At 47.6% G+C, this 14,939-nt stretch overlaps 1 protein-coding gene across 3 annotated transcripts in view; it reads left to right on the top strand.

Moving 5' to 3' along the window:
• The window catches only part of MCM3AP (minichromosome maintenance complex component 3 associated protein), a 53,635-nt gene that overhangs the window by 28,976 nt on the left and 9,720 nt on the right, over window positions 1-14,939 (top strand). For all 3 annotated transcript variants that reach the window (XM_064380275.1, XM_064380274.1, XM_064380276.1), the window contains exons 18-24: window positions 1,407-1,604; window positions 2,452-2,520; window positions 2,774-2,908; window positions 6,642-6,795; window positions 12,483-12,741; window positions 12,958-13,055; window positions 14,486-14,876. In XM_064380275.1, the coding sequence (XP_064236345.1) occupies window positions 1,407-1,604; window positions 2,452-2,520; window positions 2,774-2,908; window positions 6,642-6,795; window positions 12,483-12,741; window positions 12,958-13,055; window positions 14,486-14,876 (1,304 nt within the window). The remainder of the gene's footprint in view (window positions 1-1,406; window positions 1,605-2,451; window positions 2,521-2,773; window positions 2,909-6,641; window positions 6,796-12,482; window positions 12,742-12,957; window positions 13,056-14,485; window positions 14,877-14,939) is intronic.

The raw sequence follows: 14,939 nt of genomic DNA, 5'->3' as shown, positions 1-14,939 counted from the left end.
AACCTCCACCTCTCGGGTTTAAGTGATTCTCCTGCCTTAGCCTCCTGAGTAGCTGGGACCACAGGCACCTGCCACCATAACCGTCTAATTTTTTGTATTTTAGTAGAGATGTGTTTCACTGTGTTGCCCGGGTGGTCTCAGACTCTTGAGCTCAGGCATTCTGCCCACCTTGGCCTCCCAAAGTGCTAGGATTACAGGCGTGAGCCACCGAGCCCGGCCAGGCGCATGTATCTTAGATCTCTGTCTGCAGGGTGCAGCCCCACAGGGTCTTGTGGGTATTCTCTTGTGTGCAGTGACGATAGATCGTAGAAGAGAAAGACACAAGGACACAGAGATAAGAATTCAGCTGGGCCCAGGGGACCACTGCTACCAGGGGGTGGAGTCCAGCAGTGGCCCCGAATGCCTGGACTCACTGACATTTATTGTATACAAGGCAGGGGGACAGGGCTGGAGAGTGAATTATCTGACATGATTGCTAGGGGTCAAGCAAATCACTTTCTTAAAATATGGGGGGCCACATGGGCGCAGTTCAGCGGGTCACGTGGGTACAGCACAGAGGGCCCTCCCTCAGGTAGCTGCTGCAAGGAGGGGAGGCACATAGGTCAGTATCTTTCTATGCACTTATCAGAGGGATCAAACGCTTTTAGGAGTCCTCTATTCTAAGAATTTACAAGAGAGCATCGGGTGGGAAAGTGGACCATGAAAGTGGACAAGGACAGTGACCGTCGGAGCACAGCACCACGGAGAGGGTTTAAGCCCCTGATGTCCGTGGGCAGGCTGGCTAGTGTCAGACCTTCCTTAAGAGCCGGCAGAGCAGAGTTTTCTCTGAACTCCCCAGTGAGAGGGAAAGTGCCCCTCACGGCCTGCTAAGTAACGGGCGCCTCCCCAGGCACTGGCGCTACCGCAAGGCTTTTGCTCTCGCCTCCTGATCACTTCTCACAATGTCCCTTCAGTTCCTAGTTATGTTCTACCCTGTTATTTCTATAGTATAAGGCTAAAAACGGTCCTACACTGTAATACTAAAGGGAAAGTTAATAATAGAGAATAATAATGTAATAAGATTGACTATGTAGTTAATTATGTTTGATATCACTGCTATGTCTAAGTAATCATTTATGATGCTGGGACAGATGTGCCTTCAGTTTCTTGCCATGGCACCTGGGCAGCTTTCTCTGCCAAGTCGGCCTCCAAAGCGCATTCGGCGTTAGTTCTTACATCCAGTAGTTTCGTCGCTCACCACGCTCATTTGATGTCATTCCTTCCCCATGCCCGAGTTGTGTTTGTTTATTTATTTATTTATTTATTGTTGGCCAAGTCAGCAACATGCCTGCGTTTTAACTCCAGTTTGTTTATTGGTTTGAAGACCTTGAAAACACTCAGTGATGATGTGTTCTTGTGTCCCCCAGGTGGAGGGAAGCTGTCGCAGCCCGGAAGAAACTGAGGCGCCAGATGCGGGCTTTCCCTGCCGCGCCCTGCTGCGTGGACGTGAGCGACCGGCTGAGGGCGCTGGCGCCCAGCGCAGAGTGCCCCATTGCTGAGGAGAACCTGGCCAGGGGTCTCCTGGACCTGGGCCACGCAGGGAAATTGGGCATCTCCTGCACCAGGTTAGCATCAGCCAGAGGGTCCTCCGACAGCTCAGCCAGGTGGCGTCGCCTGTCTTGGCGGCGAACCCAGCGGTGGACCCGGCCCCCTCCCCAGCTGTCTCACTGCTCTCCGCAAACATGCTGGGTCCAGCTGTGGCCCAGCACAGGCGTGTGCTCTGCCGCTGGCTGTCCTGCTGCTGCCCCTGTTTCCTTTAGGTCGTTGCTCACCTGTCACCTGACCACCCTGGTGAGACTGCAGCATACACCCCACCTCAGCCCCACCTGGCGGCATTTGCCCACAGTGCCGACACCTCCCACGTGCCAGGCCGGCATTTAGAGATGCTTGAAGGGCAGGATTTATTGCTGAGTCTCCCACAACCAGCACACAGCAGATACTTAATTGATATTTGTGGAATGAAGGAATCCTCTTAACCTTTTTCTTTTTCTTTTTTTTTTTTGAAATGGGGTCTTGCTCTGTCGCCCAGGCTGGAGTGCAGTGGCTGCGATACTGGCTCACTGCAACCTCCGCCTCCCGGGTTCAAGCGATTCTTCTGCCTCAGCCTCCCGAGTAGCTGGGACTATAGGTGTGCGCCACCACACCCAGTTAATTTTTTGTATTTGTAGTAGAGACCGGGTTTCACCGTGTTAGCCAGGATGGTCTCAATCTCCTGACCTCGGGATCTGCCCACCTTGGCCTCTCAAAGTCCTGGGATTACAGGCGTGAGCCACCATGCCTGGCCTGTAACCCATTTCTTTAGCAGAAAGTTTTTTTCAATCTCCTGGGTATTCCCCAGGGGACACTCACTAGCCAGTCAGTACTTTTCACTAAGCTCCTGTGGGGACACTGTCATTCTGCCTTCCTTTGCAGGTTAAGGCGGCTCAGAAATAAAACGGCTCACCAGATGAAGGTTCAGCACTTCTACCAGCAGCTGCTGAGGTCTGTCATGCCCCACCCTTCTGTGTCGCCGGTACCCTCCCCCCCGCCGCCCCCTGTCTCCCAGTCTATCACACTGACAGCCATTCATGCCTCTGAGGTCTCTTTGCTGAGTTTCAGACATGGTTTCTAGTTTGCAGTTCAACCTCTGACCCTGATTTTTCCCCACCCTGCCCCTTCCTGCTCATAGGATGTGTGTGCTGCTCCTGCTAGGGTCTCACATACTGGCTAACCCACGGTGGTCTTTTCCTTCCAGTGATGTGGCATGGGCGTCTCTGGACCTGCCGTCCCTTGTGGCCGAGCACCTCCCTGGGAGGCAGGAGCGTGTGTTTTGGAAGCTGGTGCTGGTGTTGCCGGATGGAGAAGAGCAGTCCCCAGGGAGTCCTGGCAGGTCAGGTTTTCCCCTGTGGGATTTCCAAGAGGTGGAGTGGACGGGGGCAGAGCTGTGGGCCAGGGCCGGGTGTTCCTTTTATGTCTGATGGGAACTCTGAAGCATAGGTTTAATGTTTTAATGCTTGGATTTACAGTCTGTTTTGCTCAGGATTTTAAGTTGAAACTTTAGATTTGATTATTTCCATTTTTATTCCATAAACTTGGTGTATTAGTCCGTTTTCACACTGCTTTAAAGAATTATCTGAGACTTGGTAATTTATAAAGAGGTTTAATTGGTTCATGGTTCCACAGGCTGTACAAGAAGCATGGCCGGGGAGGCCTCAGGAAACCCACAATCATGGTGGAAGGCGAAGGGGAAGCGGGCATGGCCTACATAGCCGGAGCAAGAGGAAGAGAGAGCACAGTGGGAGGTGCTACACACTTTTAAACCACTGGATCTCATGAGAACTCACTGTCATGAGAACAGGAAGGGGGAGATCCACCCCCGATACAGCACCTCCCACCAGGCCCCTCCTTCAACACTGGGGATGACAGTCCAACATGAGATTTTGGGTGGGCACACAAATCTGAACCACGTCACTTGGCAACAGTATTTAAAGCTGTTTTAAGGTATTGATAGACCTGCTTTACTTTAGACTCTTCGGTAAGATAGTTTATAGTTTGTTTACTATAGTTTCATTTTTTTCCCATTCAGAAGAAACTTTTGGCATTTAAATAAAAAAAATTGACACGGTCTTACTTCCTGTAACTAAAATACAGAAGTCTTTTTGAGACAGAATCTCGCTCTGTCGCCAGGTTGGAGTGCAATGGCACAATCTTGGCTCGTTGCAACCTCTGCTTCCTGGGTTCAAGTGATTTTCCTGCCTCAGCCTCCCAAGCAGCTGGGATTACAGGTACATGTCACCACACCCAGCTAATTTTTTTTTTTTTTTTTTGGTATTTTAGTAGAGATGGGGTTTCACCGTGCTGGCCAGGCTGGTCTCAATCTCCTGACCTTGTAGTCCACTCGCCTGGGCCTCCCAAAGGAGGAGTGAGCCACTGCACCTGGCCAGAAGTCTTTTTTTTTTTTCCTGGTTTTTGAGCTGGAGTCTCACTTTGTCACCCAGGCTGGAGTGCAGTGGCTCGGCTCACTGAAGCCTCCGCCTCCTGAGTTCAAGCGATTCTCCTGCATTAGTCTCTTGAGTAGCTGGGATTACAGGTGCACACCACCATGCCTGGCTAATTTTTTCGTATTTTTAGTAGAGACGGGGTTTTACCATGTTGGTCAGGTTGGTCTCGAAATCCTAACCTCGTGATCCACCCGCCTCAGCCTCCCAAAGTGCTGAGCTTACAGGTGTGAGCCGTTACTCCTGGCCAAGAAGTCATAGTTTTGAAGCAACTACAGTTTCTTTCTTCTGAGACAGGGTCTTGCTCTGTTGTCACCTAGGCTGGAGGGCACTGGTGTGATAATGACTCACTGAAGCCTCGACCTCCTGGGCTCAAATGACCTTCTCACTTTAGCCTCCTGAGTAGCTGGAACTACAGGCGTGTGCAACCATGCCTGGCTAATGGTTTTTCTTTTTTGAAAGATGGGGTTTTCACCATGTTGCCCAGGCTGGTCTTGAATTCCTGGGCTCAAGCAATCCACGTGCTTTGGTTTCCCAAGGTTTTGGGATTACAGGCGTGAACCATGACGACCGGCTTACAGTTTCTTTTTAAGATAGCTTTATTGAAATGTTATTCACATACCATAAACTTCACCCATTTGAAGTGTACATTTCAGTGATTTTTAGATATATCCACAGGGTTTTGCCACCATCACTGTTAAATTTCACTCAAAAAGAAAGCCCGTATTCTTTTTTTTTTTTTTTGAGATGGAGTCTTGCCCTGTTGCCCAGGCTGGAGTACAGTGGTGTGATCTCGGCTCACTGTAACCTCTATTTCTCGGATTTAAGCAATTTTCTTGACTCAGCCTCCCGAGTAGCTGGGATTACAGGTGCACAGCACCCAGCCTAATTTTTGTATTTTTAGTAGAGATGGGGTTTCACCGTATTGGCCAGGCTGGTCTTGAACTCCTCACCTGAGGTGATCTGCCTGCCTCGGCCTCCCAAAGTGCTGGGATTACAGATGTGAGCCACCATACCCAGCCTGAAACCACTGATCTGCTTTGTTTCCATAAATTTTTGCCTATTCTAGACGTCTTGTATAAATTGAATCATATAATATGTAGCCTTTTGTGAATCGTACCTTTCCCCTATGGGATGTTTTCTAGACTTTTCCACGTTGAAGCATATGTTAGTGCTTCATTCTTTTCTGTGGCTGAATAATACTCCATTATGTGAGTATACCTTATTTATCCATTTATCGGTTGATAGGCATTTGGGTGGTTTCTACTTTTTGGCTACTGTGAAAAGACTGCTATGAATACTCAGGTGTAAGTATTTGTGTGGACATGTGATTTATAATTCTCTTGGTTATATAGCTAGGAGAAGGATTGCTAATTGTATGGTAACTATATGTTTAAGTCTTTGAGGAATTGCCAGACCTCTCCATGGTGGCTGCATCTTTAACATTCCTACCAGTGATGTATGAGGGTTCGAAGTTCTCTGAACACATTTCTTTTTAAACACCATTATCTAATTCCAAAATACTTTTTCACTTAAAAAGAAATCCCAGGCAAGCTTGGAACACATGCAGTAAGGAAAAAGAAAGAGAAAGTCATGATGTTCATCTCATAGTACAGCTGAACAAAGAAGAGTGTTGTGGCATTTTCAAAATATTTAAATGGCAATTCATTTTTCCTTTTTTTTTTAATTTTGAGACAAGGTCCCATTCTATCCCCTAGGCTGGAGTGCAGTGATTCGATCTTGGCTCCCTGCAACCTGACCTCCTGGGCGCAAGTGGTCTTCCTGAGGAACAGACTATAGGCACGCACCACCATGCCAGGCTAGGTTTTGTAATTTTTTTTTTTTTTTTTTTTGTAAAGACGGTTTTGCCATGTTGCCCAGGCTGGTCTTGAACTCCTGGCTCAAGCAATCCACCTGCCTTCGCCTTCCAAAGTGCTGGGATTACAGGTGTGAGCCACCATGCCCAGCTGAGGATTCATTTCTTAAAATAGCTGTCTTGTGATCTGCTAAGTTCATATATCACTTAGGAATTCTTAAGGTCTCAGATGTGAGAAATTTGATCCATAAAAAATATGTATTTCAAACTCTAGGGATGTTTTCTGTTGCTAAAAATCTTAATGCCTCAGAATCTTAAGTCACATTAGAATGAGCCGGTTCTATGAGTGCTCCCTCCTGCTCAATTAAGAACAAGTAGAAGCCAGGTGCAGTGGCTCACAGCTGTAATCTCAGCAACTGGGCAGGCTGTGGAGGGATTGCTCGAGCCTAGGAGTTTGAAGCCAGCGTGAGCAACATCTGTGTTGTACTAACAAAACTTAGCAGAGGATGGTGGCCCGTGCCTGTAGTCCTGGCTACTGAGGAGGCTGAGGCAGGAGGTTTGCTTGCTACAGTGAGCCGAGTTTGTACCACCGCACTCTACCCTGGGTGACGGTAAGACCCTATGAACAGGTAAAGATCATTGCTCCATTTTTAAATGACAGCCTCTTTTGTGCAGGTCAACTTCATAGTAAGATTTGGTAACTTTGGACCTACATCTGTGTGATACTTTTTTCTTTTCCTGGAAGTCTTTATAATTCACAGTTAGAATTGGATTCTTAAGTGTTTTTCTTTTTTTTTTTTAATCTATAGAATTCTGGCAAATTGGTTGAAAGTCAAGTTCATGGGAGATGATGGCTCAGTGGATGACACGTGCAGCGATGCTGGTGGGATTCAGACGCTTTCGCTTTTCAACTCTATTAGCGGCAAAGGGGATCAGATGATCTCTGTAAACGTGTGTATAAAGGTGAATTATAATTGCTTTGTGTTTACTTCTATGTTTTCATTACTTTCACTTACTCCAGGATATCACTAGAATCATGCAAATACTATTTATTCCCTAACGTGGTTTTGAAAGACTATGGGAGGCTCAGAAGCAAGTATTATGTCTGTCATTTCTAGTGTTTTTTAAAAATTATTATTATTATTATTATTATTATTTTTTTTTTTTTGAGACGGAGTTTCGCTCTTGATACCCAGGCTGGAGTGCAATGGCGCGATCTCGGCTCACCGCAACCTCCGCCTCCTGGGTTCAGGCAATTCTCCTGCCTCAGCCTCCTGAGTAGCTGGGATTACAGGCACGCGCCACCGTGCCCAGCTAATTTTTTGTATTAGTAGAGACGGGGTTTCACCATGTCGACCAGGATGGTCTCGATCTCTTGACCTCGTGATCCACCCGCCTCGGCCTCCCAAAGTGCTGGGATTACAGGCTTGAGCCACCGCGCCCGGCCTAAAAATTATTTTTTTAAGCCAGCCAAATTTAGCAGTGGGCACTGCACCCAGCCTGCTTCTTTAATTTTTCTATTTTAATACTATATATTGAGTTTCCTAAATGTAATCCGTATACAAAACTTTAAAAAAATGAGGAAATGTAAAAGAAATGTAAAGATGATAAGAGCCATCCATGCTTTTGCTGTTCTGAGGTGACAGTAACTTCTTGGTGCACATTCTTCCCTTTCCTGTGATTACAAAGTCATATTTCATCTGGAAATTAGTTTACTGTTCCTGTTACCTTCATTTTCATTTTTAATGAAAGTAACGCTTCCATGTACTTAAAAACAAGTCAAATAACGCCACGTGATTTAAAATGAGACACAGTAGCTCCTCTCTCCTCTCAACTCCTTTCTTCAGGGCCTCATTTTTCTCATGTTTCCAGATCACACACTTAACAGCTGTTTCTCAGTTTATCCATTTCAGTGTTCTCTGCTGACTTCCCATTAATATAAATGTATTAGTTACCTATTCCTAAATAACAAATTACCTCTAACATAGCAGCTTAAAATGACATCTGTTATCAGATTTCTGTGGGTCAGGAATCCAGGTGGCGTCACTTCCTTGCAGGCTGTGGCCAGAGACTTCCTCACTTCCTGCCACGTGGGCCTCTCCCCAGCTGACAGCATGGCAGCTGGCTTTCATCAGAGTGAGCAAGAGGTGAGCCAAGCTGGAAGTCTGAGTGCCTTTATAACCTACACTTAGAAGTGACATCCTGTTGCTTTTGTTGGCTTCTGTCCATTAGCAGTGGCCAGGCCCAGCTCACATGGCAGGAGATCACACGTGGGCACGGACACCAGGTGGAGTCGGGGGCCTCGTGGCTGCTGCATACCACACTAGGTGCAGAGTGGCCTCCTGTGCCGTCATCCCACTCAGCCTTCCACGTCTTCCCAGGATGGCTACATTGTCACTTTGTGAGCCCACTCCAGCGAATGGGCTCTGTGACTCTATTCGCCTCAGAACCAGTAGTGTTCTTTCTACGACCACAATTATTTTTTTCCTGCAAGAACTGGAGTTGCCTTATTGTCTCACTTAACATAGTTCTCTTTATCGCTTTGATTTTTACAGGGCGGGGTGGGGGGGTTGCTGTGTATATCTCGGTAGTTTTCCAAATGTTCTCACTTCCATATTCCGATCCATCCATATTCCCTGTGTCCTGGAACCCTCATCTGTGGGCTGGTCTCCATCCAGGCAGCATGTGCCGTCATGCCATCATTGCAAGCACATGTCCCTGCTCCTCCACCTGGAAGCTCTGTGACCTTGGGCAAGTTCCCTAACGTCTCTGCCACCTATGTATGGATAGTTACTTACTGTCCTGTTTTACTCAGCAAAGCCAAAAGAAATTGCCCAAGCCTGCGCAGGTGCTGTGTGCTGGAGATGCTCATCTGGCTCTTGAGGACGGAGTGAGTCTGCACACGCAGACTGCATAGGACAATGCCTGGCACAGGCCAGGTGCTTGCTCAGTGTTGCCATTAGCAGCAGCTGTGGTATTTTTTCTTGGTTCAGCCCCTTGTTGGATGGTACATGTCATGGGAGGGGAATTTTCTGAGTCCTTTCCCTTATAAAAATGATTTATTATTATTTATTTTTTTTCAAGACAGAGTCTTGCTCTGTCGCCCAGGCTCGAGTGCAGTGGTGCGATCTTGGCTTGCTGCAACTTCTGCCTTCTGGATTCAAGCGATTCTCCTGCTTCAGCCTTCTGAGTAGCTGGGACTATAGGTGTGTGCCACCACGCCCGGCTAATTTTTTGTATTTTTAGTAGAGATGGGGTTTCATCGTGTTAGCCAGAATGGTCTCGATCTCCTGACCTCGTGATCCGTCCACCTTGGCCTCCCGAAGTGCTGGGGTTACAGGCATGAGCCACTGCACCCAGCAAAAATGATTTTATTGACAAAATAACTTAGGCTGGGGGAAAGAAAAAAAGATTTATTTTATTCTTGTATTTGCTTCGTAGTTTAGCTACGTTTGTAAAATTATAGGTAGGAAATGACTTCCCTGGCCGTACATAGTGGGTTACACCTGTAATCCCAGCACTCTGGGAAGCCAAGGTAAGCGGATTGTTTTGAGTACAGGAGTTTGAGACCATCTTGGGCAATGTGGTGAAACCCTGTATAAAAAATACAAAAATTCGCCTGGCACGGTGGCCCACGCCAGTAATCACAGCACTCTGGGAGGCTGAGGTGGGTGGATCACACGAGGTCAGGAGTTTGAGACCAGCCTGACCAACATGGTGAAACCCCGTCTACTAAAAATACAAAAATTAGCTGGGCGTAGTGGTGCGTGCTTGTAATCCCAGCTACTCAGGAGGCTGAGGCAGGAGAATTGCTTGAACTCGGGAGGCGGAGGTTGCAGTGAGCTGAGATCGGGCCATTGCACTCCAGCCTGGGCAACAGAGCAAGACTCTGTCTCAAAAAACAAAAAACAACAAAAAAACCCCAAAATTATCTGTTCCTGTAGTTCTTGGAGCTTGGGAAGCTGAGGTGGGAAGACTGCTTGAACCCGGGAGTTCGAGGCTACAGTGAGCCGTGATCGCACCGCTGCACTGCAGCCTTGATTACAGAGGGAGACCCTGTCTCAAAAAAAGAAGAAAATTATTTCCTTTCAGTTTTGCTCCACTGTCACCTAGCGTCCACTGTTGCTGTTGAGGTGGAGTCTGAGACTGTTCCTGTTCCTTTCTGTGTGCCCTGGTATTGTTTCTCTCCAGAAGCCTTTTTTCTCTGTTCATGGCATCCTAAAACTTCACTTTGTCATGCCTGGCACTGGACTTCCTTCTCTGTGCAGGGCTTAGCAGTCATGTTTTTATGACACTCACACTTTATTTATTTTTTTGAGATGGAGTCTCACTCTTGTTGCCTAGGCTGGAGTGCAATGGCGCAATTTTGGATCACTGCAACCTCTGCCTGCTGAGTTCAAGCGATTCTCCTGCCTCAGCTTCCCGAATAACTGGGACTACAGATTCACGCTACCATGCCCGGCTAATTTTTGTATTTTTAGTAGAGACAGGGTTTCACCATGTTGCCCAGGGTGGTCTTGATCTCCTGACCTCGTGATCCGCCTGCCTCGGCCTCCCAGAGTGCTGGGATTACAGGCGTGAGCCACCGTGCCCAATCTCTGTTTTCTTTTCTCTCTTGAGCCTCTGTTAGATAGATGTTAGACCTCACCATTTGATCCTTTGAGTTTCTTATCCTTTCTATCCTATTTTCAATCTTATCTTTTCCTACTATGTTCTGGAAGATTTCCTTGACTTTATTTTCCAGTAGTTCTACTGATTTTTTTCTTCCATATATATTATTTCCTCTTCTTACGTTGACTTTTTCATAGCATCTTATTTTTTGGATGCATCATCTTATCTTTTTAGGGTTTTGGGGGTCTAAGTTTTCTTCAGTTCATGCATTATCTGGTTCCTTTTTTTTTCCCCGCCCTCTTCTGTTATTCTAGTTTATCTCTTTTATGTTGGAGGCTCTCCTCAGATGCCTTACCCAAGGCTGTCTGTCTATAACTGAGTGAGGCCCTACAAGGCTGGCGAGGAAGTTCTGTGTTTGGGGTGGGGTGGGAGGTAGTTAAATGGAAAGCCAGCCTTTTTGGAGGGACTCCCAGATGTCTGGATCTGCGTGTCTGGTCCCTAGGCTGTTCAGGCTTTCTGGAAAGAACTTGTGCCTTCTGCTTCCTGGAGAGCTGCTGGTATTCTCAGGGTAGGGTCGGGAGTGGTTTGACACCGAGTCCCTTCCACTGTGCCTGATCACGCCCCTGTGTCTGGATCCTCTCAGGACTCCTGTTCAGGGGCCCGGGGGACTGGTTGTGCATAAGGTTGCCTGCAGTGGTGGGTGCCTATAGGGCCAGGCTCTGAACTTCACCTTTGGCTCCTGGTGTCTGCAGGGCCTGGATATACAGGGCTTTTGCAGGCTCAGTCAACCTGGCTCCCTCCACACCCACAGCTGCAGCCTTTAGGTGTGGCTTCCTCTGCTTCCCTGACCCAGAGATTGGACCCATCTGCTTGCTGCTTTCTAGAAATGTATCAGAATCCCTCATCTGCTGCTGGCTTGCCTTCCCTCTTTATGTTATTATGGGCTTAAAGTTTTGTTTATTTTTGTAGAGATGGGGTCTTGCTATGTTGCCCAGGCTGGTCTTGAACTCCTGGCCTCACACAGTTCTGCCTCGGCCTCCTTATGTGCTGGGATGACAGGCATGAGCCACTGTGTCTAGTTTTAACTGTTTTCATACCTGTTTAAGGTTAATTAAAATTTTAGTAATATAGTCAAAACACAATTCTAGCTGGAGACTAAATTACCTGTTGAACTGGCCATTTCTTACACTAATTCTGTTGCATTAATTCCATTGTTTTTGTTTCTACGAATTTAAAATATGAACATGGGCAGGCGCAGTGGCTCACGCCTGTAATCCCAGCACTTTGGTAGGCCAAGGAGGGCTGATCACTTGAGGTCAGGTGTTCAAGACCAGCCTGGCCAACATGGTGAAACCCCATCTCCATTAAAAATACAAAAATTAGTTGGGCATGGCTGTGGGCGCCTGTAGTCCCAGCTACTCAGGAGTTTGAGGCAGAATTGCTTGAACCCAGGAGGCAGAGGTTTCAGTGAGCTGAGATTGTGCCACTGTAATCCAGCCTAGGCGACAGAGTGAGACTCCGTCTCAAAAAAAAAAGAAAAAAATATGAATACGTTTTCTATCTGAAGGTCAGATATAGAAATTATTTTTCTAGGGCGATTGTCCTCTGGATATATGAAGAAAGAATGTTATTTGATACTTCTTTTAAAAAGGAAGTCTGAAGCTGGGCTTGGTGGCCCCTCAAACCTGTAATCTCAGCTACTCAGGAGGCTGAAGCAGGAGGACTGCTTGAGCCTAGGAGTTCAGGACCAGCCTGGGCAACATAAAAAGACCCCCTTCTCCAAAAAAAAAAAAAAAAAAAAAACGTTGGAGGGGTCTTTGCTAACAATTGGATTTAGGGAAAGAGGTGCCAGGAATGAAAATAACTGCAGGAAGTAAGACAACTGTAGGGTATGCCCAGCTGTGCCCTTGGAAGCCTGTCTGGAGTGCAGTCAGTATTTAGCGCATGGAGAGCTTTGGCTGCACTTGCTCTGGGGCAGATGCGTCACTGCTGATGTGTCCTGTGGTGCGTCTATCCTGATGATCTTGATGCGCTTGCAGGTGACCCATGGCACCCTCAGTGATGGCGCCATTGATGCCGTGGAGACGCAGAAGGACCTCCTGGGAGCCAGTGGGCTCATGCTGCTGCTTCCCCCCAAAGTGAGGAGTGAGGACGTGGCAGAGGAGGACGTGTACTGGCTGTCGGCCTTGCTGCAGCTCAAGCAGCTCCTGCAGTCCAAGCCCTTCCAGCCTGCACTTCCGCTGGTGGTTCTTGTGCCCAGCTCAGGAGGGGATGCCATTGAGAAGGAAGTAGAGGAAGGTTTGTGAAGGAAGTCTTGTTTATGAACCAGCATTGTTTAATAAAGGGGTGGATGCTTGGTCTGAGGATGGTCCAGTAGTGTGGGGTCAGGAATCACTGAGACAGCGACCCTTATAGGACTGTCCACTGCAGGACTGGGGTGGTCAGCACAGTGAGTTGTGTCAGCAGGTGTGCTGAGAGCAGAATGTGTGTGACCTTCATCTCTTTCTCTTAAAGGTCTGATGCTGCAGGACTTGGTTTCAGCCAAGCTGATTTCAGATTACACTGTTACGGAGATCCCTGAGTCCACTAATGATCTACAGGGTTCAACTAAGGTAAGCCTTCACCATTTTTAACGGTCTGTCAAGGTATTTTGATTTTTTTCCCTTTTGCTGTATCTGGAATTGAGCGTATATTAGCATTTGTGTTTTTCTTAAGACAGAGTTTTAATTATTTTTTTATTTATTTATTTATTTTTTTGAGACGGAGTTTCGCTGTTGTTACCCAGACTGGAGTGCAATGGCGCGATCTTGGCTCACCGCAACCTCCGCCTCCTGGGTTCAGGCAATTCTCCTGCCTCAGCCTCCCGAGTAGCTGGGATTACAGGCACGCGCCACCATGCCCGGCTAATTTTTGTATTTTTTAGTAGAGACGGGGTTTCACCATGTTGACCAGGATGGTCTCGATCTCTTGACCTCATGATCCACCCGCCTCGGCCTCCCAAAGTGCTGGGATTATAGGCGTGAGCCACCGCGCCCAGCTAAGACAGAGTTTTATTCTGTCACCCAGTGTGGCATGATAGCTCCCTGCAGCTTCAAACTACTGGGCTCACGCAGTCGTCCCACTTCAGCCTCCCAAGTATATGGGACTACTGTGGTATGCTACTGCACCTGGCAGCAGGTGTGTGGTTTATAGAACTTTCCAAAAACATAAGCAGAAATCAAAAGATGAAATTTGCCCAGTCCTGCTATCTGCAAATTAAATTGTTCATGTAAAATTTTTTAGTGTTTTTATTTCTATGAATTTAAAATATGAACATATCTTATATTTGAAGGTCAGATATAGAAATTATTTTTCTAGGGTGATTGTCCTCTGAATATATTAAGAAATAATGTTATTTGATGTTTCCTTTGAAAAGGAAGTCTGAAGCTGGGCATGGTGTCTCCTCAAACCTGTAATCTCAGCTGCTTGGGAGGTTGAAGCAAGAGGACTGCTTGAGCCCAAGAGCTGGAGACTAGCTTGGGCAGCACAGGGAGACCCCCTTCTCAAAAGAAAAAAAGAAAGGCAGCGGGAGGCTTTGCTAACAATTTAGAGAAGGAAGTGCCAAGAATTAAAATAACTGCAGGAAGTAAGATAAATATATGGTGTGACGGCATCTTGGCACATAGTGAAGCTGTTAGTCCTTCCAAAAGTCAGAAGACGTGGCTTCCATTTCTGTGCATGGTGAAGGGGTTGTTCAGGGCTGGTTTCCTGAGGGCCTGGGCCCTTCCGGGGGGTGAGCATGCAGATCACATTCCTCCTCAGGCCAAATGGGATCTGGGGGCCCCTCATTAGTTCCTCTGCTGGACATGTCTCCGGAGCCCTAGAAGGCTAAACTCAACTGCAGAGGACACTTCTGTTCCCCTTCTTACCACAGTTGGGAGCCCGGTACTCTGGTGTTACCTGCTGTGGGCAGCCTTAGGGGATCAAGCTGTTTCAGAAAGCTGTTTTTGAAAAACAGTGTGAATTGTTCAACCAAGTCTTTTCTGAATGTCTTTGCTCTCAGGTTTTGCAAGCCGTGCAGTGGCTGGTTTCCCACTGCCCCCATTCCCTTGACCTTTGCTGCCAGACTCTCATTCAGTACGTCGAAGATGGGGTTGGCCGTGAGTTTAGTGGCCGCTTTTTCCATGACAGAAGAGAGAGGCGTCTGGGTGGCCTTCCTTCGCAGGAGCCTGGTGCCATCATTGAGCTGTTTAACAGTGTGCTGCAGTTCCTGGCTTCCGTGGTGTCCTCTGAACAGCTGTGTGACCTGTCCTGGCCTGTCACTGAGTTTGCTGAGGCGGGGGGCAGTCGGCTGCTTCCTCACCTGCACTGGAATGCCCCAGAGCACCTGGCCTGGCTGAAGCAGGCTGTGCTCGGGTTCCAGCTTCCGCAGATGGACCTTCCGCCCCTGGAGGGTAAGTGCTTGTGCTGGGAGGAGCGGGGAGTGGCTGCAGCCGAGCCTCAGGCTTCCTTCTCAC

This window comes from Aotus nancymaae, unplaced genomic scaffold (assembly GCF_030222135.1).
Source record: "Aotus nancymaae isolate 86718 unplaced genomic scaffold, 86718_ANA_hifiasm-v0.15.2.pri h1tg000022l_1, whole genome shotgun sequence".
Taxonomy (NCBI): domain Eukaryota; kingdom Metazoa; phylum Chordata; class Mammalia; order Primates; family Aotidae; genus Aotus; species Aotus nancymaae.
This window is presented reverse-complemented; position numbering and strand designations above follow the sequence as displayed.